Source organism: Bos indicus x Bos taurus, chromosome 21 (assembly GCF_003369695.1).
Source record: "Bos indicus x Bos taurus breed Angus x Brahman F1 hybrid chromosome 21, Bos_hybrid_MaternalHap_v2.0, whole genome shotgun sequence".
In the NCBI taxonomy this organism is placed as follows: Eukaryota; Metazoa; Chordata; class Mammalia; order Artiodactyla; family Bovidae; genus Bos; species Bos indicus x Bos taurus.
The window spans coordinates 66847794-66873923 of NC_040096.1; the positions used below are offsets into that span (position 1 = coordinate 66847794).

At 45.7% G+C, this 26130-nt stretch overlaps 1 protein-coding gene across 11 annotated transcripts in view; it reads left to right on the forward strand.

The window, feature by feature from the left end:
- The window catches only part of WDR20 (WD repeat domain 20), a 64815-nt gene that overhangs the window by 19585 nt on the left and 19100 nt on the right, over nt 1-26130 (forward strand). For 6 of the 11 annotated variants that reach the window (XR_003507299.1, XM_027520628.1, XM_027520632.1 and 3 more), the window contains exon 2: nt 23859-24041. The exons of 3 other annotated variants lie outside the window; for them this stretch is intronic. Coding sequence is in view for 4 of the 8 variants with exons in the window: in XM_027520628.1 (XP_027376429.1) it covers nt 23859-24041 (183 nt within the window). In the remaining 4 variants the exon portion in view is untranslated. Of the gene's footprint in view, nt 1-23858; nt 24042-25077; nt 25250-26130 lie in introns of those variants that run through there. 2 more of the 11 variants (XR_003507300.1, XM_027520626.1) reach the window with 2 other exon arrangements.

Consider the following 26130-nt stretch of genomic DNA (forward strand, 5'->3'; position numbering starts at 1 on the left):
AGACTGGAGCCCACCAGGCTCCTCCGTCCATGGGATTCTCCAGGCAAGGATCCTGGAGTGGTTGCCGTGCCCTCCTCATCATTGTCATTAAGATCTAAATATTTTGTTACTTCCATGTTTATTTCCTCTTTAACCCTGAATTTCTAAACAGACATTTTAAAGTTACTATTCATGGTGTTGTTTTGTTATTAATTAACTTATTCTCGTGATATCGTCATAGAATGTTTTTTTTTAATATCAGTTACTTGAAAGGTAATGATCTTTTTTCCTTGTAACCTAGTTAAAATGTTTCATGTATTTTTAAAAGAATGTGTATCCTCTGTTAGGCTCAGGGTGACATATCTCTGTATGTGTGTTTGATAAAGGTTTTAATGCTGTTCACATTGCCCATATCTTTACAGTTATTATGACTGCTTTATTTATCAATTTTTGATAGGTGTGCGTTAAACATCTCACTGTGATATTCTGTTTTCAGGATAGGAAGTTCTGTTTCCAAAATTCTGTTTTGAGGGTTGGAAAATCAGTTTATTTTTGTTAATATTGGCATGGAATGTTTTCCTATCCCTTATTTTCATCTTTTTTATGTAGATTTGTTTTTGATGTTTTGGTCCTTTGAAATGTTCCTTGTTCCATCGTTATCTGTGATGCTTTCTTCTCTTTCTCTCTTCCTCGCTCCACCTACTCTGGCAGGAATTTCTGTTGGTTTTATCTCCAGAACAGGCGTTGAGTGCATCTGCTCTGGCTTTCACTGCCGTCACTCATCTCACCCGGGCACGTGCAGCCTGCTGACTGGTCTTTTCTGTGGCGGGGCTGCCTTGCCTGGGCTCGTGGGGTCGTAGTTCTGACCTGCATCCCGCAGTGCTCGCAAGGCGTCCTAACCACGGGCCCTGGGCAGCCTCTGGCTGGGCTTTTGCTTCGCTCTCGCTCCTCTCATTTATTCTCTGTGCAGTAGCCTGAGTGATCTTTAAAAATGTAAATCTGATTGTTGCTCCCAGGCTTAAAATCTTTCAGTGTTAAAATGTGTTCACTGGTTCTTGTTGCTTTTAGCATGAAAAACAAAATTATTAACATGGCCCACTGAGCCCCGCGTGAGCCGGCTCTAGCTTACTTCATCACCCTCTGTCCCCCTCACTGTATCATTCTGACTCACTGGCGTGCCTTTTAATTCTTGCCACCAGCTTTACCTTCTTGCCGCAGATTCTTCTTGTATCAGCTTCCTTTGCACGGAATGCTTCCGCTCCCGGCCCCTTCACCTGTTCATTCCTCCTCCTCGAATCTTAGCTCACATGCCCTTTTCTCCCAGGCCTCTTGCCCTGACAGCTGACAAGGCCAGGCCTCCTGTTACCCCTACCAGGTCTTTCGTCTTTCTAGCACGTCACAATCAGTCAAAGAAAAACTGATTTTGAAATTTAATGTTCCTCTTCTTCCTACCACATAAACTAGATTGTGAACTCAGCAGGACTGACTCCATCTAATTCATTCCTAAACCCCCATGTCTAACTCAGTGCCTTTGATGCCGTAAAGGCACTCTGCAAATACTTGAATGATTGGATAAATGTGTAAGTAAATGATTGTCGTGTGTATTGACAGTGGGTAGATTATGGTAAGCGTGTTGTCTTGTATGTAGTTGGCACTTGGTTAACTACTCTGCTCTTTCTCATCGTGTTTTGTGAGATGTATTTAAAGAATAGCAAGCTGTACCCATCTCACTCTAACTTGGTGCTCTCTCTTTCCCCTTCGTCCACACACACCTTACCTGAGCACTGGCGACGGGTAAAGGCAGGAAAACAATTAAGAATCCTGTTCAGTGTAAAGTGTTTTGTTTTAAATTTATTTTCTTTCCTTATTTTGGCCGCGTCGGGTCTTCATTGCATGCAGGCTCTCCTCTGGCTGCTGTGAGTGGAGTCCTTATTTCGGGGCGTCTCTTGTGGGGCGCGGGCTCCAGGCACGTGGCCTTAGCAATGGTGCGGGACGTGGTTGCTCCGTGGCAGGTGGGACCTTCCCGGACCAGGGATTGCGCCCATGTTCCCTGCGCTGGCAGGCGGACCACTGGACAACAGGGAGATCCCTAAAAGGTTTTCTTAGAAGGAAAGTCTGCTGATCACTCAAATTACTAATGAGTTTGTCCTGTAGGAGTTTTTCCTTCATTGGCAGCAATAAAAAGGAAAGATTTTTTTTCTCCCTTTAAAGTTAAGATATGTTTATGGTAGAAAATTTGAAAATATCAAGGAAGAAAAAAAGCCCTTATCCCACCTGTTAATATTTTGGTGTTTTTCCTCCCAGTCCTTTTTTAGGTGCTCAGTTAAGTATTTTAAGCATAATTGAGGTCCCTAGTATCTAACACTGTGCCTGGCGCAGTGTAAATGCCCGTTAAGTATTTAGAGAACGTTCCCAGGTGTGTGTGCTGTTTGGTATGTAGCTCCCTCCCTGCTTCATGTCTCTGCCCACGTGTCTTCCTATCAGAGACACTTTCTGTTACCTCTTCCCAGGAGGGCTCTAATCACCCTTCCCCTCAGCCCCACCTCTCCCCTTTCCTGACTGGGCTTTCTTCATAGCCTTTTCCACTCTCTGATGCTTGTTTTGAGTAGTTGCTTACTGGCGGTGTCCCTCCTAAGTCCACGAGAGGAGGGGTTTATTCTCTTAGCTGAGACTCAGTGCCTAAAGCAGTGCTTGGCACATGTGGAACTCAGTAGTAACTGGATAGTGAAGGCAATTTATTTTCTCGGGTATCTTAGTGAGAAAATCTTCATTGAGAATATAGGTACCTCATTTAGGAATAGGTACCTTTAGAACATCACCCCAGTGCCATTTACAGTTGCCAGGACATGGAAGCAACCTAACTGTTATCGACAGATGAGTGGGTAGAGATATGATATATACATTAATGCATATATACAGTGGAACAGTACCCAGCCTTAACAAAAGAATGAAGTAATGCCATTTGCAGCAACATGGAAGTACCTAGAAATTATCATACTAAGTGAAGTAAGTCAAAAAGAAAAAGATACCATGTGATATCGCTTATTTATTTACAAAACAGAAACATACTCACAGACTTAGAAAACAAGGTTGTGGTTGCCAAAGGGTAGAGGTGCGGTGGGCGATCAATCAGGAGTTGGGGATTAACAAGCACCCATGGTGCGCTCACTCGCTCAGGCCTGTCGGGTTCTCTGTGACCCCATGGACTGTAGCCCGTCAGGCCCTCTGCCCATAGGATTTCCCAGGCAAGAGTACTGGAGTGGGTTGCCATTCCCTTCCAGGGGGTCTCCTGACCCAGGGATCAAAGCTGGGTCTCCTGCGTTGCAGACGGATTCTTTACCATCTGAGCCACCAGGGAACACCACTGTGTGTAAAATAATCAACAGGGACCTGTAACACAGGGAACTCTGCTATCTTAGAGTAGTCTAAATGGAAAAGAACCTGAAAAAGAACAGATGTGTGTGTGTGTATAAACTGAATCATTTTGCTCTACATCTGAAACTAACATATTGTAAATCAATTATACTCCAATATAAAGTAAAAATAAAAAACGTAGGTATTATGACTTCTCATAGGCATATTTTATCTTGTATATAGGTGGTGCATGCACACGATTCAAAGTTCACGTGGCACGCAGTGCAAAGTCTCTCCTACCCTGTCCCCTCGCCGCCTCATCCCCAGTCTCAGAAGTGACCAGTGTTAAGTTCATGTGTGTGTTTCCAGAGACAGCCTGTGGTTCCACATGTAAAGTCACAGGCATATTCCTCCCTCCTTAAAAGAAAAATGTAACTTTCAGCATCTGTGCTGTTTGGTACCTTCTTTCTGTTTGTTTTGTTTTATAAAATGTATTTTGGAGATTATTCTTTGTCAGCATGTAAAGCTCTGTATTTGTGAACAGCTGCACAGTATCCCGTTGTATGACTGTATTGTAGTTCCTTCTTTGATGAACACTGAAGTTGTTTCCAGTCTTTAGCTGTTACAAACTGTGCTGCAGTAAATATTGATAACCTTATATATATGTCATTTGCCATGTTGCTAGTATTTGAGGAATAAATTCCTGTGAGTGGAATTGCTGGATCAAAGGAATGAGTGTTTGTACTTTTTACGGACACAGCTTATCTTCCACAGGTTATACCAACTTAGACCTCAGATAGTGTGCTGTTACTTGATCGTTGCCAATTTGACAGGTGAAAAGTGATGTAAGTGGCATCATATGTTTAATTCATTTGTATTTTCTGTGAGTTGTCCATGTCCTGTGCCCATTTTTCTACTAGGATTTTGGTCTTTCTTTTGTTAAAAATTGACTTGTAGGAGCTTTCTTTTATGTAAAATTGGCCTTTAATTTGTGATCTCAGTTGCAAACATTTGGTTCCATCGGCCAGTTGTTTTCTGATTTTGCTCATGGTGGTTTTTCCTAGGTAAAAATTTTATCTTTTATAGGAAAAACATACTTATCTTTTCCTTTCTGGTTATGGGTTTGGGGTCATACTTAGCCTTTATGATTTATTTTTTAAAAGCATCATGATGTCTTCTTATACTTCTGAGGTTTCATTATTTATGTTTGCTATCTCTTTGGTACTGCTCAAGTTTTTTCTGGAATAAGATGTGAGATGGAGTTTCAACCCCTTTTATTTATTTTAAAATCTTAGAATTTTTAGAACTTCTTATATCTTACTTGAGAAATAATCTGTCAGCAGTTTTCTGCTGAACTCTAAATGGATCATGTGTAATTTTTCATTATAAGTTGTAATTATTTTTGGCCATACCACACAACCTGGTTCCCTTACCAGGGATTGAACCCGGGCCCTCAGCCGTGAAAGCACAGAGTCCCAATTGCTGGACCTCCAGGGAATTCCCAAGTTGTAGTTATCTTTGTCTTACTAATGTGGACCTAAAATAATGATTGAGATTCAGTCTATTGGTAAGCATTGTTTTGAGATAAATTTTGCAGAGTTTTCAATTGGTAAGTAAAGATTAAGATTAGTAATAATAGATGTAATGATAGCTAATTAATATTGTGTACTACACCTAAGGAACATGTTTAGTAAATGACTTAAAACTAAAGAAATAAGAAATTTTATCCCCTCATTTGAGTGAATCATGTTTGAGGTCTCTTTGCTCTCTTGATTAATGCCTAGCTCTGCCAAGTTAATAAATAAGAGTTTACTGGGGCTTGACTCTTGTATCTCGTAGACTCCCTTTATGGACCGTCATTGTGCAGAATGACAGTCCTGAAGATCCTGGCTGTAGTGCCAGAGGAGGCTTTGGGATTACCCGCACGGGCTCAGTGATGGCCTTCAGACTTTTGCTGTCTTCTGATTGCATGCTACTTAGCCTGGCCTGTTGTTGCGTCCCTGCGGGCAGGTGGCATTTTCACCATGTGGTTAACTTTCTCAAATTTTGTAATGGCTCGCTTTGCTAAACTGTCAAAAAACGCAAGCTGGGCCTAGTAAAAAAGTTAGCCTGCCCACAGCCTCTTCAAACTCTTTCTCTGGGTTCTCACAATGAGATACGTAACTGGCCACGCTGGCCCTTGTCGCCCCCGCACCCTTGTTTGGTCTGTCGCCGTCTCCATCTTTGCTCAGGTGCCCTCCCACACCTTTCTGCTCAGCCATGCCATTGCCTGAATATTTGACTTCTCACGTTCTCCAAAACTGTCGGGTTCCTGTTCCCTCCGTCCTCCCTTCCATAGAGGTTCTCCTGGATGTGGTCCTCAAGCAGCAGCAGCAGCTCCTCACAACTGGTGAAAATGTAGGTTTCCAAGCCCCCATCTTGACCAGCTGAAACAGGAACTCCAGGGGTGTGGCCCAGCATGGTGTTTAGCTCACTGGGTTTTATCTGCTTGCTCTTCTGTCCATGGAATTCTCCAGGCCAGGGTACTGAAGTGGGTAGCCATTCCCTTCTCCAGGGGATCTTCCCAACCCAGGTCTCCTGCATGGCAGGCGGATTCTTGACCATCTGAGCCACCAGGGAAGCCCCCAGTACTCATGTGCTGAAGTTTGAGAACCACTGCTTTATGGGATCTAATTCAGAGCTCTCCTCGTAGTAAACAGTCCCTAAACGCTTATTGGTCATTTAATTTGTGGATTATATTCATAGCCATTGATGAATGTGTCTGTCATCACAGTGACCATTTAATGAACATCTACTCAGTGCTGGGCACTGAACAAGGTGCTTTCACACACATTGTCTCGTTCTCACAAACACTTTGCACAGTAGGGAGTGGTATTTCCCACTTGGTGTATAGATGAGGATGGGGAGGCTCGGAGGAAGCAGTAACTTGCCAGGGCGGCGCATGGCTGTGAGAGGCAGCGGGTGGCCTCAGTGGGCCTGTCAGATGCTACGCCGATCCCAGGATCCTTCTTGGTGCGTGACACTGCTTTTCGGATGAACCTTGCTCCCAGAGTGCCTGCGGGTCCGTGGCTGTCCTGCGGGCATGTAGCAAGTGGCTGTAGTCCCCCCCCTTTCTGGACCTCCCCTCACATTCTTAACCCCATCTTCTAAGTGACAGCCTTCCAGCTTTTTTTTTTTTAAGGTAGAAACAGACTGTTTTCTTAATACTCATTTACTTAACCGTATATCAGAGAGTTGGGAGGTAAAGGAGACGTTGAGATCATAGTCTGGCCTCTGCATATTTGCATATCTAGCCATTACATTATGTGTGCTGTTTTTCTCTCAGAAATCAACTTGTTTTTTTGTTGCAGTATAAACTGGTATATGTCACAACTCGGGCCCCTGCACTTGCGTTATTTTTGCAGCTTAAAAAACTCATGCTACATCGAATTTAGAAAAATTTTAATTGGTCAGAAAAAGTATTTTTGCTGGCTTTGCCTCAGTCCAGCTGTGCTAGGAAAGTGACGTGAACAAGTGTTAGATCGCACGCTGCCGTGACCCAGGGGCGGCTGCTGTCTTGGGGGAGGGTGCGTTGTTCACGTCTTCTTCGCTCCCCTTCCCTCTCAGACCGCCCTGCCCTCTCCCTCTCAGACCCCTGCCCCTCCACGCACGTTTTGGGACAGGCAGTTAAATAGGAAAATCTGTTTATTTTTTAAATTTTTACACAGAATTAAGTGCTTATTTCTTACTCTCACTATGTAAGTGCTTACTCTCGCTATAGTTCTTGGTTTGAATGCATTTAACAAATGTGAATTGATGTTATTTATTTAATAATGATAAGAGCTAATACTTAGGTAGCTCTTTCTGTGGGCACTACTCCAGTCACTTTACGTACTTTAACTCCTTAATCCCCCAATGCTGTGTTCTCTGTGACATGTCACTTTGCATTTTTGAAATGGTTCCCTATTTAGCATTTGTGTTTTCCTGTTAGGACCTGTGTGGAAGATGGAATTGATGTGTGAATTTCCATAGATTCCGTTTAGTTCAGTCGCTCAGTTGTGTCTGACTCTTTGCGACCCCGTGAACCGCAGCACACCAGGCCTCCCTGTCCATCACCAACTCCCAGACTCCTCCCAAACCCATGTCCATTGAGTCGGTGATACCATCCAACCATCTCATCCACTGTCATCCCCTTCTCCTCCTGCTCTCAATCTTTCCCAGCATCAGGGTCCTTTCAAATGAGTCAGCTCTTCCCATCAGGTGGCCAAAGTACTGGAGTTTCAGCTTGAAAATTAGTCCTACCAATGAACACCCAGGACTGATCTCCTTTAGGATGGACTGGTTGGATCTCCTTGCAGTCCAAGGGACTCTCAAGAGTCTTCAACACCACAGTTCAAAAGCATCAATTCTTCGGCGCTCAGCTTTCTTTATAGTCCAACTCGCATCCATACATGACCACTGGAAAAACCATAGCCTTGACTAGATGGACCTTTGTTGACAAAGTAATGTCTCTGCTTTTTAATATGCTGTCTAGGCCTTTAAAAATGTCAAATAATCAAGTGGTGTGCTGGGGACACAGGCCAAAGCCCTGTGATGAAGGCAAGGCAGCGTCTGGAACAGGACGTCCCAGGCTTGAACACAGGCTCGGGCCGCCTGGCTCAGCCTCGTCCCACACAGGACAGGCCCTGGCCGGCTCTGTGCTTGGGCTGGGCTCGTCGTCCTCTGGGGTCCTGAGTGTGCCGTGCTTTATGACCACTCAGCATGCGTATTTGTGTTTGAGGTCCAAGAACTTCGGGATTTGAGTACAAACACTCAGGTTTGCTGTGGACAACAAGAAAATTTGGGACGTTGTTATCATGTGTCTCTTCTAATTTAGAGACAAATCTAGCAGCAGTGCTCTACATGGAGGAGACATGAGACCTTCGCATACCTCCCTGAAGACGGCCTTCTAGTTTATGGCCAGTTCAGTTCCGTCTCTCAGTGGTGTATGACTCTTTGCGACCCCATGGACTGCAGCACCCCAGGCTTCTCTGTCCATCCCCAACTCCCGGAACTTGCTCAAACTCATGTCCATTGAGTCGGTGATGCCATCCAGCCATCTCATCCTCTCTCGTCCCTTTCTCCTCCTGCCTTCAGTCTTTCCCAGCATCAGGGTCTTTTCTAATGAGTCAGTTCTTAGCATCAGGTGGCCAAAATATTGGAGCTTCAGTTCCAGTTATGGCCACTTACTTAAAAATGCTGCTGATGGGATCTGCTGGTATTTGGAGCCTCAGCCTTTGTCAGAACTGTATGTACCACCACCAAGCTGAGCTGCTCGCCTGTGTTTCTCAGCTTTCAGTAGCTGTGCAGCCTCACTTAAAATTGCTGCCTATTTCTGCCATCCTTCTTGCATTTGCATACAAAATTTCAATACATCCCTGCTGGCCAGAATGTTATTAGTGGACATTAGCCTCGGCTACAGAGGGAAGATTTTCTGAAAGGCAGTCAGGAGCTCCAGAGAGCGCTGTGGGCGTGGGCCTTCTGCAGCTCCAGAACTCGGACTTGTCAGGAGGTGAGCAGCGCCCTTCTGCCTCCTCTGTCCACCCTCCTCACCACTCGGCCTGGAGAAGGCTTGCAGCAGTTGGGACGTGGCGCCAGCTAAATGAGTGTCACTTGGTTTGTGCCAAGCTTAACGAGTTTTGCAGAGTCTTCTGTATTTCTTCACTCTACGTTGTACATGATATAATTTCAAGTTCTGACAACTAGTTGTTACTGTCTGATGTAGAAGCCAGAAGACCACAGGTGAAGGAAGGATACGGAAATGAGGGCTTTGGCTTCCACTCCTCTGGTGCTTTTCCTGGTTTACTGAGTGTAGAGCTTCCAAGTTTAGCTGTGGTATGAATTGATTTTGTGATTGTAGACAATTTACTTCCTTTGTCTTAAGTTGCAGGATCTTGAGAGCAAATGTGACTTTTTACAAGGTCCACTCTGGCTTCTGGTTCTGTGAATGTGAGACCTAGATTACCTCTGTTGAGATAAGACCAGTGTAGGTAGAGAGATGTTACAGAATTACTCATGCTGGAAACCAGTTGCTGCTTCAGTCTGTATCTTTGTGAATAGCTTTATATTTAACTTTTTCAGCTAGTAGTTGCAAGTTTTTGTTTGTTTGTTTTATTATGTGAGATAGTGAAAGTGCTTAGAGTGAAGCAAATGTGCAATTGTTGCCAAGTGCTAACTTTTGGATTATATTTGATTTCACCCTTGAGTTTAAAACTGCTTATTCGGCTGGTTGGCCTGCTAACCTACATTTAAAATGCAGTATTGTCCCCGTGGAGACTACAAATACAATACTGTCTCTCTTGAGCCTAATATTTTTATTTCAAGCCTCCAGATTTTCAGTGTTAAAATGCTGCTGAATACCAGAGGACAGATTCCACTGTGTAACCTTTCAGCTATTTCTTCTGGATTGAGGAAGGGCCTAGAATCTCTAGAAAAGCATGGGATTGATGATAAATTTGCAGTTCAGTTCTTGTGAGAAAGACGGGGTTTCGATTTTAGATGCACATTAGAAGAAAAATTGGAAGGTAAATGTGGAACAGATTGAATTCCCCAAAGAGGACTCTGGGAGAAGTTATCTCTGTTGAACACTGTAGCCAATTAGGAGGCCCAGTGAATGCTTCTCACACTGTAGCACTGTTGGGAGAGGGAAACAGCAGAGCCAGCCGTGGCCTCCTTATCTGTCCCCTGAATGGCTGGCTTCTGAAAAGAGTTCTCCTGTCTTACCTCATCAAGGAGCATCACTGGTGCCACAGAAACATTCATAACAGACACCGGCAGTCCTGACGGGTGTGAAGCTTAGGATTTGGCCAGTCCCAGGTAGCCCGTCACCTGTTGGTGACGTGTCACCCCTGCTCACACGCTTGCCTGGTGGAGCTGCAGGCTTCCTTTTATGGTGGATTTTCCTTGTTTGTTCACAGACATGTATTTGCCCGTGACCTTGTGCTAGACCATGACATGCTTTTAAACTGCTAGAATACTTTTCAAATAGTTTCAGTTTTTTGACCTGTGTTTCCTTCTTTTTCTATTAAAAAATTATACAAGTATAATAATTATTGAGGAAAAGTTAGAAATTAAGATAGAAAAAAAAAGTCATTTAAATGCTATCCCTGCTTTTAACATTTTTAATATTTTGCTAAGTATCTTTTCAACTTGTTCTCTTTGCAAACATATATATCTCAAATAGAATGAAACTTCTTTAATTATGGAAAATTTCCGACTTACACAATAGCAGAGAGAATGTCTCCCAGCTTCACCATTTGTCAACATGTGGCTGGTCTCATCTCATCTACTGTCTCACCTATTCTGTATTATTTTAAAACAAATCCCAAGCATCATATATTTTCTTCATATGTTTTCTACAATACATATACTGTTTGGGGAAATAAAACCATATTTTTACATGTAAAAAGTTTACATTTGATCAACGTCTGTTCTTTGACAGATTCATAAATATTTTTATAGTTGGTTTGTTGATATATAAGGATCTTTTTCTTATTTATTTTTTACTTTTTAATTTGAAATAATTACAGATTCATGAGATGTTGCAAAACATGTGCAAGGAGGCCCCCACACCCTTCACCTGGTCTCCTCAGTGGTGGTGTTTTGCCTGACTGTGGAGTAGCAGGAGGCCAGGAAAGTGACGGTGGTGGATCTGGATTTCACTGGGTTCACGGGGGCGTGTGTCTGTGTCTGTGTGTTCTCTGCAGTGTTACCCCGCTTGTCGATTCATGTAACCACTGCCACAATCAGTGTTTTCTGGTCGGTTGTTCAAATTCATTTTGTAGTTGGTCTATTTAAACTTGCTTCCAAACATGGACCACACATTGTGTATAGTGTGCATGCCTTTTAAGTCTCTTTCTAATAAAAAAATTATCTTGTTGCAGTTTTACACTTAGAGAAAATGACAGTAACAGCACGGAGAACCCCCGGGTGACTGTTTAAGATCTGCCCTTTGTTTTATCATGTGTTTTCTCTCCGCCTCTTCTCGTTCTTCCTCCCTGCTTCCTGTATGTATATAGGTACATGTATAATATAAATCATTTGGGAGTACTTTGTAGACATCATGCCCATTTATTCATGTAAGCCTCAGTTTCTATTTCCCAAGAGCAAGATTTCCTCATATATTACCACAGTACATTTATCAGAATCTAAGCTATACCATTGACCTCATCTGACGCTCACATTAAAATCTCAGTGGTTGCCTGCATGTTATCCTTTAAGAGCCTCCTGCCCTTGCTTCGGGAGCCAGTCCAGCTGCACAAACTACAGTGAGTTGCAGGCTCTCCAGTCCCGTTCAGTCTGGACTGATTCCTTAGTTTTTTCTTTGTTTTCATGGCTTTGACATCTTGAAGACTTCAGACCAGTTGTTTTGTAGGATCTCTCAGTTTGGCTTTGTCTGGTATTTTTGTGATTAGATTCATAGTCTAGTTCACAGTTCTAGATCACAGTTGGAGGACCACAGAACTGCTGCTGTGTTTCTCAGGGCAGCAGGAGAGCGGGAAGAGGAGGCTGCCTTGCCTTGGTCACTGCAGTAAACTTTGCTACATTAATCCATTGTCAGGTTCTGCTTTGCTCTTTGTAATCCATACATAATTTGTGAAGGGATACTTTCGGGCTACATAAATATCCTTTTACCCATCAGACCTTCATCCACTGTTTTACCATCCATTGATGGTTTTTGGCTGAATCAGTTATTACTGTATTACTGTGATGGTTACAAAATGGTGATTTTCAAACTCCATTTTTCTCTCCTTCTACATTTATTACGTGTTAGTCTGCTGTTAAGGGAAAGCCTATTTTCCCCTCCCCATTTATTGATATTAATGTGAACTCAGATTCTTAATTCATTCCATGAAAATTCTGGAGTATTGCTTTTATGTCTAAATTGTCCCATCTCTGACCAATAGTAGTTGCTCTGCTTTGCCCCCAGAGTCTTTTGGACCCAGCCTCAGAGGTCTTTCGTAGTTTTCTTGCTCAGCAGAACAGAAAGGTGTTCTAGGTTCATCTTGTCCATTTCTTGCCCCGTACCTGGTATCAAGTATATAGGCGCCTTGGTGACTTTAAGTGGCAGTATTTGTAACAAATCGCTTTTGCCCAGTCTGGGCACCGGGACTTCCAGTTGCCATTTGGTCATTGCTTCTATACGTTTCTACCTTCCGTGTGGAGAATCTGAATTCCTAAGGACATCCACATGATTTTTTGCTTTATTTTACAAGACATTAAGAATAACAATACACTGTTACTACTGACGGTATGATTACAATGTGACTACCATTTTAAGACTTCATACTTCTTTTTGTCTTTAGAATCCTATTTTTAATTGCATTTTTCACTTAATATCCTTCTTTGCTGGTAAGTAAATGTCTTCATTTTAAATGGCTACATGATACATTTACCCATTTCATTTTCAGAACACAGGATGTTAATAATGTTTTGTTACAAAGCTGAGGAGACTATCTTTGTACATGTGTTTGACCATTAAAATTATTTTTAAATATATGATTACCATCCAAACAGGAATGTGTATAAATGTAAAGTTCTATTAATTTTTCACAAAGTAGGTCGACCCCAGATTAAGAAACCTCATTCCTGGCCTCCCTGGGACCTCCCCACACTCTGCAAGGGGCGACTACCGTCTTCATGGCCAGCATCACAGACTAGTTTTACTTATTTTTGAATTTTAAGTAAATAGCATTATTTCATGTGTCCTATGCTGCTTTTGTATCTGGCTCCTTTCATTCAAGATTATTTTATGAGGTTTTCCATGTTGTTTCTCAGTGCGTGGTCTTACATGGGTAATATTGCGTGGGTAGCCTAGTATGGATGCACATTTGTGCTTGGGCCAGCCTTGGGCTGCTACAGATTGTTTACCCACTTGGAAAGTATTTTCTAAGGATAAATTCCTGGGAGTTGAATTTGTGTTTAAAGGATAGGAGGCTTTTGCTCCGTGTTGCCAAATTGCCCTGTGTAAAGACTGTGCCAGTTTACATTCCCGTCACAGTAGGGTGAGGCCTGTCCCCCCGCATTCCTGTGTGTGCTGGTCTTACTGGTCCATTTTGAAATGGGGTGGCATTGCATTGCCATAGCTGTGCCAGTGCAGAATACACTTCAAGTGCCTAAAAAGGCATGGGGAAAAAACATTAGAAACGTGAGTGGCTGTTACTTGAGGTCACCTGTAAGGCAGTTACCTCTTAAAAAGATTTGGCTTAGCTGGGGAGATAAGACATATGACAAATGGCAGACAGTGGAAATGCCAGGTGAACAGCAGCAGTTCCAGTGATTCTGGGAAACTTCAGAGGAAGCAGAGCACAGGACTTTCTTCGTGGTCGTGTATAGAACGGCCCAGCTCTCTCACTGCTGTGGGTTTGAGGCTGCTTTCTTCACCTGAGGCCTGGCTGGACTAGAGAATAACTACTTGAGTTACAGAGGCCAAATCCAGTGTTCTGCCCATTGATCTCAGTGGCTGATCGCCTTTTGTGTAAGGTAAGTTTTTTCTAGCTCTCTCGCTTCCTATTTGAAAACCCAGCAATGTATGGACTCCAGAACACTGTCATTTGGTGTAAAATTAGTGGTTCACATCATTGCCATTTTTTGAAATTTCATATGTTGCAGATTCAGTAGCTCATTGTTCCGACTGAGGTTGGGTGATTGGAAAGATGGCAGCTTGGTGTGATTGAAATCGCACTTCTAAGCTCTGTGAAACCTTGAGCAGATCACCACCTTTCCCTGGGCTCAGTTTCAATGTAGGGTGAGGAAATGGGGGTCAGAAAATTGGCAGGGCCTCTACACAGTTGGAGATTGAGGGCATTTCTCGACTGGAATAGGAGCTCCTCTGCAGAGTGCTGCTTGTATTACTCAGCATCTTGAATCAGAAAATTGAAAAATCATTGTGTGCTCTGCCAGGCACGCGCTTGTGAACTTGTAAGTGTCGGGAAGGCAGTAGTATGGCGGTTCAGCAGCCTGTAGGAGCCGCTCACTGCCATGGGGTGGGCTTCCGGTTCACCAGTGTCGTCACGCACTTGCGGGTGGCCACAGGATTTCTCCCCACCCCCACCCTGTTAGGAGAAACTTTAAAAATATTTATTTTCCAAGTATTTGAAGTGAGTGTCTTTTGCAGAAATGAAAACATCTTCCCTTACCTTCCACTTGAGATGTTGGTATTCCCTTGGGAGTAGATAGGCATATTTCTATGCATGTTTAACAGAAGAGTTTAATAAAGATAGGGCATTTGAATATGTCAGCATTTTAATGTGATGAGATCTGGTGTTAGAATGTGTGCAGATTGATTTTACCTAATGTTTATTCATAGTTTTTCTTTAATGAAGAAATCAATATTTTATTAGCCTAAATGAAGCACCAGGACAACCATTTGTAGTGTTTCACATTGTGAGAAGAGACTCAACCTGAACGTGGAGTGCAGCGTGAGCAGAGAAGAGATGGCGGAAGTGTCGCGGTTCAGCGGCTTGCTAAGTTCATTTTTGAAAAACCACTCTGGGGGAAGAGGAGTCGAGTTTACATAGCTGTTTTTAAGTGACAGGCCTCCTTGGGGAAAATGGCATGTGATGACAGCAGCTTGTTTTTTCAGCAGACACGTGATGGACAGTGCTGGCCCGGGAGAAGGAGCCCTGCCCTCTGGGGGGCTTCTCCCACCTGCCCGAAGCAGGAGCCTGCCTGGCTCCCAGGGCACGTCTCTCCCTGGGGACCAGTAAGCAGTTCCCCAGGTTGTCCTGTGAAACTGCACCAAACATGCCTCTTCTGACTGCGTCTCTCCCCGTGTTGGAAGGACCTGAAGGTGGCGCCCATCACGCTTTCCATCGAGTCGTTTGCCCGTTTCCTGATGGCGGGTGATGCAGTCCTTCTCTCTCCCGCCCTCCTTGGAGCTCCCTGCCCCACTCACTGCTCTGGCCCCACTGCTTCTGGCCCAGGGGAGGACCCCTGGGTCGTGAGTGCCGGGTGCCCGTTCCAGGTCAGGACAGGCAGGAGCCTGCGAGCAGGCCACATGCCAGCTGTTCTCAGTGGAGGGAGTGGGTCTGGTGTGCCAGTGCAGGTGTGGGCGTGTGCACGTATGTCTGACAGTGGAGGAGGAGTGGGAACTAAGAAAGGGAAGGTGCTGCCTTGTAGGAAATTATATTGGAAGGAAAACATGCCCCTAAACTTGGCTTCTGCTGTTTTTCTCCAGGAAATTTAGACTAGAAAGAAATATCCCTGTTTTTCCTTATTTATATTTCTTTGAAAGTATTAATGAATGATGAGACATTTCAAAGCCTCTCTGATAAGCATCAAGTCCTTCTGTATTCAAAAGGAGAAATACGAGTTTCAGTGAGAGGAACTAACTTTTCTAAAGTGCCTTTTAAGTGTCAGGTGTTGCTCTTCAGATGGTCTCCATTTTAGTAAAACAGCCCCGCGAGGCACATGCTTTGAGAGGGTGGGTCTGGGGTCTGGGCCAGCCTGAGCGAGGCCCGAGTGTCTGAGTCCCACTTCAGCAAGCCCAGGAGCCTGCAGTCACACAGGGACAGAGTTTTAGGGAAGGTGCTGCCTCGGATGGTGTCTCATCAGCTTCCCGTCAGAGCAGCGGAGGGAGCAGCAGGCCGGGAATCCAGCAGTCCTAACCCCACCACTTGCTTCTCCTTGACAGCTGTTTGTGTTCCTCTGTTTGAAACATGGGAGTGGCGTAGTTCTTCGGGGCGCAGGTCTGTAACGACCGCCAGAGGAACTGATGTTTGAGGGCGCTCTGTAAGCCGTCAAGTGACCTTCTGGTATGTGCCAACGAGGGTGGTTTTCCTTCACAGATGGGCACCCAAGAAGGCATTAGTTGTTGGCTGGGCTTTTGGTCAGCAGAAGAATTATGTACGTGTGTGTATATGTCTGGCTCTGGATTTCTTCTGGTTCCCGCCATTCCTTTACTTTTCTTTCCCTCCATTTTCAAAAACGTATCATTCCTACAACAGAAACTTAAGGATGCCTTCTGTGTGCCAGCCCTTTATTAGGTGTTGGAGATAGAGTGGTGAATAAGACAGATAAGGTTTTGTCCTTTTTGAAACACTGAAGCTGTACAGTTGACTGACCTTTTTTGTTTTTCCTATTGGTATAAGTTATCCCAAACCTGACTTCCTGATACCCCTGGTACCTTTTTTTTTTAATGTGTTAGACCCTGAATACCATTAATGCCAGTTGTGCAGCTGTTTTGACTGTACCTGTTGGTCTGAAGAAACGTGAGGAGGATGGACCACGCGGCTCTGCCGCAGCAGGAGCCCGGTTTGTGTCTCCTTCCCGGCGGCGGCTGCGAGCGCGGCTCGGCCTCTGGGCGGCGCCTCGCGGCTGACTGCTCCCTGCAGTCAGGTGTGGGCGGCCAGCGTGTTTGCAAAATCCCTGATTGGTACTTTTGTCGTTAGGGCCCCCGGTTATTTTCCACTCTGTTGGAGAAGATTTGTATTAAATAGTACGTTGATCTTTGTTCACGAAGCAAGTATGCCTCAGCTCGGAGTAGTCTGCGTCTCCTTTCTTGAGTCCTGTGACCAGAGCCGTTTCCTCAGGATGACCAGCTGGGTGTGGTCCCACCCCAGACTGTGGACTAAGCCCCCGCAGGCACGAGACCCCAAGCCTAACTAGGTTCGAAGTCTTCCCCAGGAAAAACTGGCGGACGGTCTGTAATGTGGTTTATTTTGAATTCCCAGTCTGGAGATAGGACTCTTGAAGTTGGTGATCCTCTGTGGCCCCCGGAAGGAATCCCCTGTCCACTTCTGGCTCCTGTTTTGGTCGTCTGAGATGCGGTCAGGAGGAGTGGTGACAGCACACGGCCCTTCTTTGATTTTCAAATGGCATAATGGAGACCTTTGATGTTACTGGGGTGGCTCCAGCTATTTTGGATTAATCCATTCAGGTTGTCAGTGAGTCAGCAGCCTCCTGACTTTTTTGTTGTTTTTAAAAGGACTGTCACTGTGTGTGGAATACAGTTCCCATGAAGGCGCAGGTAACTGTGGTGCAGAGGGATAGGCACGTGGTGGCGGCCCAGCAAAAGAACACCTTGCATGATGGGCTCGGGGGAGATGGCACTGGCCCTGTGCTGGGTAGCATTTGTGTGATGGGAGGAGCGGGGAGTGTTCTGAGTGAAAAGAGGAAGGCAAGGGAGGCAGGAGGGTGTGGAGAGCCCAGACGGCGTGCGAGCACGCGCCTTTGCAGGTGTGTGTGTCGACGCCCATTGTGGATGGCCCGTGCCTGGCCTGTGGGTGCCAGCTAAGGAGTTTAGCCACTGGTGCACTGGGCAGGGCTTCAGAGGTTCTGAGTGGGAGAGCGATGTGAGTCTTTGTGAGGATTAATCTGGCAAGTGTGGAGGACAACCTGGAGGTGTGGGGACAGGCGGGGAGGAGCCCGGTGCCGAGCCATGGGAGCTGCCCCTGGACTTAGGCGGCCTGGCGGAAGGCAGGGTGCAGGCTGGGGGCACCTCGGAGGCAGTGGGCCTGAAGCTCGGGAGAGGGGCCTCGGGTGGAGGGGAGCCATATAGTGTAGACAGGGTGAGCGTCTGGTCTGGGAGGGTATTAGACAGCGTTTAGATATGCCACTCCAGTACTCTTGCCCGGAAAATCCCATGGGCGGAGGAGCCTGGTGGACTGCAGTCCATGGGGTTGCTAAGAGTCGGACACGACTGAGTGACTTCACTTTCACTTTTCACTTTCATGCATTGGAGAAGGAAATGGCAACCCACTCCAGTGTTCTTGCCTGGAGAATCCCAGGGACGGGGGAGCCTGGTGGGCTGCCATCTATGGGGTCGCACAGAGTCAGACACGACTGAAGCGACTTAGCAGCAGCAGCAGATAGGGCAGTAACTGGACTCTGGTTTGGCAAGTTCTGTGAGACTAGTTCTCTCTGAGGTGGTTCTCAAGAGGGTAAGGAAAATGGGACATTTTTTACCTTTATCACCTACACGCCCCCCATGTACCATCATCTGGCGTGCCTCTTTCAGAAGAGGTCTTTCTGAGATTATTTTCCACACCACATCAAGTGCTTCTGGGCTCTGAGGAGTATGAAGTAGCAGGCTCCCGTGAGGAGGGCTTGGCCGGGTGCACGCGCCTTCCCTGAGCTCCTGGAACGGCGTGTCCGCCTGCCCGTGGGAGGCCTTGCCTTGCTGGTTCTCTCCCTCCTCCGCATTCCTCTTGGCCCCGCAGCCTTCCTGTGGACCAGGGAGGGGTCTGAGGGAAGGTGTGAGTTGGAACTGTTCCTTTTGCAGACCTCTGTGGTTCTGGAAAGATAAATGCTTGTTAGTGCCTTGCTGAACTGACCCAGCTGACTTCATATTTTGACAGTATTCATCATGAAGAGAATTCCAGGGATTTTTAAAGGATCAAAAGTCCAAGGAAAAAAGAAACAAAACATTTTAAAGTTTGTACTTACTGACCAAGGATTTTGGTTAACCAGCCCTGTTTCTGTAGTAGGAATTGTTTAAAGCATCATGTACATTTCTTCTGTTGAGAATGAGATGCTGATACATGTAGTCAGTGACTCCTTATGCAGAAACTAATGAGCATAATGATGAAATTTAGTCTTACTACTGAAAAATCGAAGTCCATTCACCTTTTGTGACAAATACTATGCTCTATTGGAGCTGAATAACCAAATATTCTTATCAGTTCTTAGAATTCTTGCCAGTTCTTAAAATGGGTAAGACTTTTAAATAAATTGGTTCTGCTATAAATTGACATTTAAAAATTTAGATAATTGGTAATAATTAGGATGCAGAAGCACTAAAAAAAAAGTATCTGTAACCTGTCTATGAAGGATTTACCAGAAAGCTGAAGAACAGAAGTAATTTTGTGGAATAATACAGTGGTAACTGCTTAATAAAGTAGTTCTGCTTTTTAAGGGAATTTTTTATTAGAATTCGTAATTGTAATCCTTGGAAGGAAAGTTATGACCAACCTAGACAGCATATTGAAAAGCAGAGACTTTTCCAACAAAGTCCGTCTAGTCAAGGCTATGGTTTTTCCAGTGGTCATATATGGATGTGAGAGTTGGACTGTGAAGAAAGCTGAGCGCCAAAGAATTGATGCTTTTGAACTGTGGTGTCAGAGAAGACTCTTGAGAGTCCCTTGGACTTCAAAGAGATCCAACCAGTCCATCCTAAAGGAGATCAGCCCTGGGATTTCTTTGGAAGGAATGATGCTAAAGCTGAAACTCCAGTACTTTGGCCACCTCATGCGAAGAGCTGACTCATGGGAAAAGACTCTGATGCTGGGAGGGATTGGGGGAAGGAAGAAAAGGGGATGACAGAGGGTGAAATGGCTGGATGGCATCACCGACTCAATGGATGTGAGTTTGAGTGAAGTCCGGGAGTTGGTGATGGACAGGGAGGCCTGGCGTGCTATGATTCATGGGTCACAAAGAGTCAGACACGACTGAGCGACTGAACTGAACTGAATCGATGATAACAGACGTAAAGTAACACTGTGATCATATAAGTGATTAAACACTAAATTTTGTGTAATGAACTAAAGTACTTGGAGAGTTGAGATAAGGGAGCCAACTTGGGAAGTGGTAGTTGGGAAAATGCTTGCTGGAGGTGGTGGGACTTGTACAGATGGATAAGATTCCTGCAAACGGGTAAACGAGACTATCCCTGCCGAGAGGGCAACTCAAGCCAGGAAAGAGGGGACATCTGCCCGCCCCAGACTCCACGTGGGTGGACGGCAGGACGAGCTGAGTGGTGGGACATGGGCCCTCGACCCCTCCCTCCCTCCCTCCCCAGGTTCCTCAGTGGTAAAATGCGGTTGGTATAAGCGTGGACTCTGGGGGGTGACTGTGAGACGACATGCGATGCTAAGAGTCAAGTTCCTGGTGCGCAGGAAGTGTTCAGTGGACCGAAGTTGCTGTGGCTGTTAGAGAGGATGGAAGGGCAAGACTGCTGGGTAGTCGTCATGTTGTGATGTGACGGGAACTAGGAAGCCCCTGCAGCACTGCCCCCGGGTAGGTTGTGACCGGGATAAACCAAGAATGGTAGCGACCATTGGAACGCTCACGTGTGCTGGGTGCCTTATCTCCGTTATCCGCGGGCCTCTCCTTGGCCCTGTGGGGAGCTGGGGAGCTTCGTTCTTTGCGGCTGTGAGAGAGGTGACGCTCACCTCCCCAGAGCCACCTGGCCACCTCTTGGGAAGGCAAGGTTTGAACCCAGGCCTGCCCGGTTCCAAAGTGTAGGCTCTCTCTCCTTCAGTTAAACTGTCTTGACCTGGGAAACCGTCTTTCGGGCTGATGACCCCGCGGAGAAGTGGCGGCCGGCTCGGGACATTGGCATTGTTACTGAAAGGTGGGTGGATTCTGACCCCACTCGCCAGAACAAAGGAGGGGGAAGAAGAGGAAAGAAGATAGTAACCCAGCAGTGGAAAAGAGACACAACTCGGTGACTGGCTGTCAGAGGGAAGAGGACGAGATGAGTTGGAGGTGATGGTGCAGCTGGAAATAAAGGCAGGAACTGGTGGTTCCAACGTTCCCCTCACCTGGCTTCAGGCTTCAGAAAGCTCAGGCACCACGGCTGGAGTCCCCAGGTTTCTCGGAAGAATAATTTCCTGTAGTTGGGCACCTTGTTGTCACTTCGGGGCTCACGGGAGTCTTGCTGGTGTGAGTGACTGTTACCTGGCTAGTGTCTGCTGTTCTGGTGCCATCGTTGCCTTTGGGGCTTGAAGGGGAGTGACCTTAGGGAAGAGAAGTGCTTGCTTGTGTTCCTTGAGCCTCGGTCTGTGTTTGTGCCTTCTGGGACAGTGCCGCCCCCATCAGTGTTGAAAGACCAGTTTTAAAAATTGCAGCAAGTAGGGGCTCCTCTTTGTTTTCCATCGCGTTGCGCAGGCCTCTCGTCACAGTGGCTGGCTGTTGAGGAGCAGGGGCTCCAGGGGCGCAGGCTTCGGTAGCTGCCGCAGGTGGGCTCAGGACTAGAGCAAGGCTCAGGAGTTGTGGTGCGCAGGCTTAGTTGCTCCGTGGCGTGTGGGATCTTCCCGAATCAGAGGTTGAACTCGTGTTCCTGGTATCGGCAGGCAGATTCTTAACCACTAGACCACCAGGAAAGCCCTGGACTGATACTTTTGTAAAATAAAATAAGGATTACTAGGAAAAGAACTGAAAAAGACATTTAGGAAGCAAATTTGGAATTTTTGTTACCAGAGTCGGTGGGTATTAAATCACTCTGTCACGTTGCCATTTTAAATGCTTATTCTCAGTCTCTGCTTAATTTTGACTGCAGACTAGCAGACTACTCATGGTCTGGTACACTCTGAGAGCAGTAATCTAGGAAGAAACTTTGTTAAGCAAATTAGTAAACAGGACGCTTTTGGACAATGTACTTCGAGAGTAAAAATTGTCTATCAGTTGGCGTTTGAAACACTGCAGACGTGTGTTTGTGTGCTCTAATGACAGACAGCATCTTTCAGTGAGATTCCCTGTTAGGGGCAGGAAGGCAGAAGAGCTATTCCAAGAACTGAGGCTGAGGTTGTGAGGGATCCATGAGTTTAAAACTAGTAGCAATATTTGGAAACAATGGTGCTTTAAACTTCCGCTGTTCTTCTGAGAATCACTATTTCTTTTGCTCATTTAATTTGAATTAGTTTGTTTTCTCTGTTAACATTTGGCTTGCTTCTGAATTGTTTTTTATGTTTTGGTGCATAATTTTATGTATATTCTTTCATGGCGTAGTTTCTTAAACTGAAAAAAAGAAGTCTCAGTGGTTGCCGATATAGAGATCACGTAATAATTTAGCGGTTCTAATTTCAGATTTGATTTTTGACTCTCAAAATATAAGCGTATCTTATATTTTGTTCTGTCTTTACTTTTGCTGCTGTTTCCTTGCCCTGAGTCATGTGCCGAGTTGTTCCCTTAGTCTCGACTTCTCTCTCCCTCCGTCGGGCTGAGCCCAGGAGCTGCTTACCCCCAGCTGGCCTCTCCTGTCCGTGGTAAAGGGGCTCCTGTCCGGACCCCCCCCCCCCCACCTCTGCCATGCACCCACCTCGCACATCACAGGACGTTCAGGCCCCGCGCGCACGGCCCCGCTTCTGCTTGCTCCAGAGTCAGCGCTTCCTTTCGTAGACCACACTCTGCTTAGCTCATCCTCTGGACAGCGCCCTGGGGTTGGGAAGAGAGGTGCTCTCCCCACTCCAGCTGCGGTGAGGCAGGGAGAGCCCTCCACGCACGTCTTCACTCCTTTGCCCTGGGCTCCCAGGGTCACTCAGCTCCAGACGGCCTGGTGCTCAGGTTTTGAGCCTGTCATCGTGAGGTCGTCTTTTTCACACACTGTTTGTAATCTGACAGACCTAGAATACTGAGTCACTGTCCCAGGCCTCTTCGGAAGAACGAGATCTTCAGACCCCATACTCGGGGTGGTCCGTAGGAACCAGAGCTGTGAGCCCCAGAACCGCACACAGGGCCAAAATGGGTGTTTCAGGGAGACGCTTGGTTGTCTCCACCGGTGATTCTCCGATAGCAGGGGAAGCGGCGGGTCACCTTCATTTCAACAACATACTGGATTGCAGAGAAGGTTTCTCATGAAGAAAAAGGTCCTGCTTTTAAAGGGGGAGGCACTTTGAAAAATCATGTTTAGCCCAAGTCAGAAGTCAGACTTCGGAGTGTACGGTGTGTTTTCTCCCTGCCCCCTCTAGGGTAAAACAGGTTTGGGCTCCATATGCAGCCCTTCCGCTTCTTGAGTAGGTACGGGGACCTCGGCTGGGTTATTTACCTTCCCTGAACTTTTCTCGTCTGTAAAATGGGGGGAAACATGGTCTCTCTTGAAGTGTTATGATAAGGATTAAGATGATGCCTGTACCAGACTTGGAGTGTGGGTTCGATGAGTGAAAGTCACTTGAAAGCTAACGCAGAAGAGACTGTGACCCAGCGCAGGAGCCGCTGCCTCTGCGTAACTGGCTGCAGTCCTGGTTCACAGCCCGAGCAGGCGTCAGGATCACCTGGAGCACTGTTGCATCTACAGCTTGCTGGGCCCACCCGCCCACCCTACTGGTTTGATTCATTTGGTCTGGGGTGGGGCGGGAGAAGGTGCGTCTCTGAGTTTCCAGGTGACGCCGCTGCTGCCTCCGCTGGTCTGGGGACCACACTTTGAGAACGACTGGGCTGCAGGTAAACCCACCAATGAGCTTGTCGGTGCTGGAGCTGTATGAAAGCTGAGCTTTTATGTGGTTAGAAAATGCTTGAAATACGTTTTACAAACACTGAATTTAGTATCTCAAGGGTTTTTACCTCCTGAAGTCCAGGAGTCTTCATTAAATATATGTGAAGAAGAATAAGTTGCAAGAGTAACAGTTGTAAACATATTATGGGTAGTCTAACAATATCAGATTGGCCGAGGTATGTGAAAGTGCTTTTATAAAATGCTGAAAACTGCAAAAAAAATTCTATAAAAATTAAAATATTTCAATATTTTAATTTTTAAGATTGAACATCATAATGGAGTATAAAACAGTGTAACTTAGAGTTCTCACCTCAATGTGCTGTTTACCGTGTGTATTTTTCTCTTTCTCCTCCAGGCTGCTGACTTGAGTAAACCAATAGATAAAAGGATATACAAAGGAACACAGCCTACTTGTCATGACTTCAACCACCTAACAGCCACAGCGGAAAGTGTCTCTCTCCTAGTGGGCTTTTCCGCAGGCCAAGTCCAGCTTATAGACCCAATCAAAAAAGAAACTAGCAAACTATTTAATGAGGAAGTAAGTAGCACCCTGTCTTAGCTGTTAAGAACCCCTATAAGAATGTATACGTTCTTACCGAGGGTATGGGCCTTATAATTTTACTCTGTGAGTGAAGCCCATTTTCCATCCTCAGCTGTCCTGCCTAGTATTACCCAAGTTTAAATGTGGTGTGTTGACTTGTTGACTTTTACCTGTTCTTTATTGGGCTAACTGTTTTTTTGTGCATTTTTTTATGTTCAGGTGTCTATAGCAGGTGTTTTAAGAAAAATTGTTTTTATAATGGAGATAAGGACGAGACTAATAGCTTGATCTTTATAATTTAAATAAGAAGATAAAGAATTCTAGATTGTATTCACATGGCCAGAAAATTTCATGCAGATCAAAGAACTTGCTAATATTTCCTTAGTTTTCGCAAACGGTAGATAAAGTTTTGATGTGTCTGTTTGACAGGCATACATCTGAGAATTTGCTCTCTTGCTCTTGAAAGCATTTGCTCTAAAATCACCTCTTACGTGGTTAGAACTCCTGGCACTTGAAACTGGCTGGCAGGGCACAAGCTCCTGCCTGTGTTGTGCTGTGTCCTGGGATTCCTGGTGTCTCCAGTCTCATTCTTGAAGGAGCCCGAGAGATCTGAGCTGTCTGTTCAGAAACATGTCAGAACCTTTAAACCTGGGCAGATGGAAGTTGCCAGATAGATTATATCTTTAAAAGCTGTTGGAGTGGCTTTTCAGTCCCAAGTATTGCCATTACATATTTGACGCACTTCCTCCGCTGTTTCAGTGTGACTTTCCTAGTAAATGGAACGGACGAGGTCGGCTCCCTGAGTTAGAGGCCCTGGCTGCAGTCTCCTTGTAACCTCAGCCCTGGGGTGACGAGGGTCAGGTCACCTGAGCCTCTGTCGGGAAGGGCAGGAGGTTTTGCATTGTTGCATGGTGTTAAAGTTATTAACTAGAAACAGAAGTACGTTATAGATTCTGGTTTTTAAGAAATAATTTTGTTTGGGAAAGAATACTCCACTTGACAAATTGCAGTTAAAATTCTGATTCTTTTGCAGTCCCTATGGTATTTGCTGTCCATGTATATCCAGTATCCATCCACAGTGCTCCTGTTGGACTTTGCCAGTGGATTTGGTGAAATCTTTTGAACCCTGCCACCTCCTCTTCTAGTTTCATCTGGGTTGACTGGAGCAAAACTTACCATCTGGATTGACAAACTAGAGAGGAAAAGTATTTAATCCCGTTTTCTGTTAAAAAAAAAAATCTTAAGCAGAAAATTATTCTGTTTACCTGAACATTTTATTAACAGCATCTGAGGGAGTGATTTCTAAGTAGCTGGATGATTTTGGTGGGGGAGTTGGTGGTGGGGAGAGTGGGGACACAAAACTATACTTCTCTGCATTCTTAATAGAAATGGTGAATTTGGCATCCTTGTGGGGTTCTGTTTGTGTTTAGGTGGGGACGTGCTTTCGGTGGGGAGGAGATTGGAGCCATGTAAAGGGTGGTTGGTAAACAAGGTCGGGAGGCCGCCCGGCTGTGGATGGCACAGCATGCCTCCTGGAGAACAAGAAGGATTTGTGTGCCATCGCTGGAGGGGGGGTGGTGTGCAGCACAGGCCCCAGGGCCCTGAGAGCACTCGGTCACCTCAGCTCTCCCCATTCCTTACTCAGGACAGCCGGGAGCCATGGGCTGCAGCTCCCCACCCTCAGGGAGTGAAGTGGAGTTACGTCCTACTCTTTGTACATTTTATTTGGAAAGTGGCTGTTCAAAGGGAGAGGATTGTGTGTAGTTTAATGCCAACTTGGCATTTACATCTCGAGGCTGAAATTGATTGCCCTTCACAGTGAGAGTGTTCTTTGGCCATACGGATAGCATTCTCATCAGATTTTGGTCAGGATGTCTCAGAGACAGGGTCATCGGAGGTTTGTTTCTCAGAGGGTGCCAGGGATGGTGGTTGAAGCAGTCGATAGGCTGTGCTTTGCATTCATGTGAGACTTGGAGGTTTCCGAGTATTTTATCTGCTTTCTCTGCACGGGAGGGCGGGCTGTCGTCTCCACTGTGCAGACAAAGAATTAGAGAGAGGATGAGTGAGTTGTCCAGACCCGGCAGCA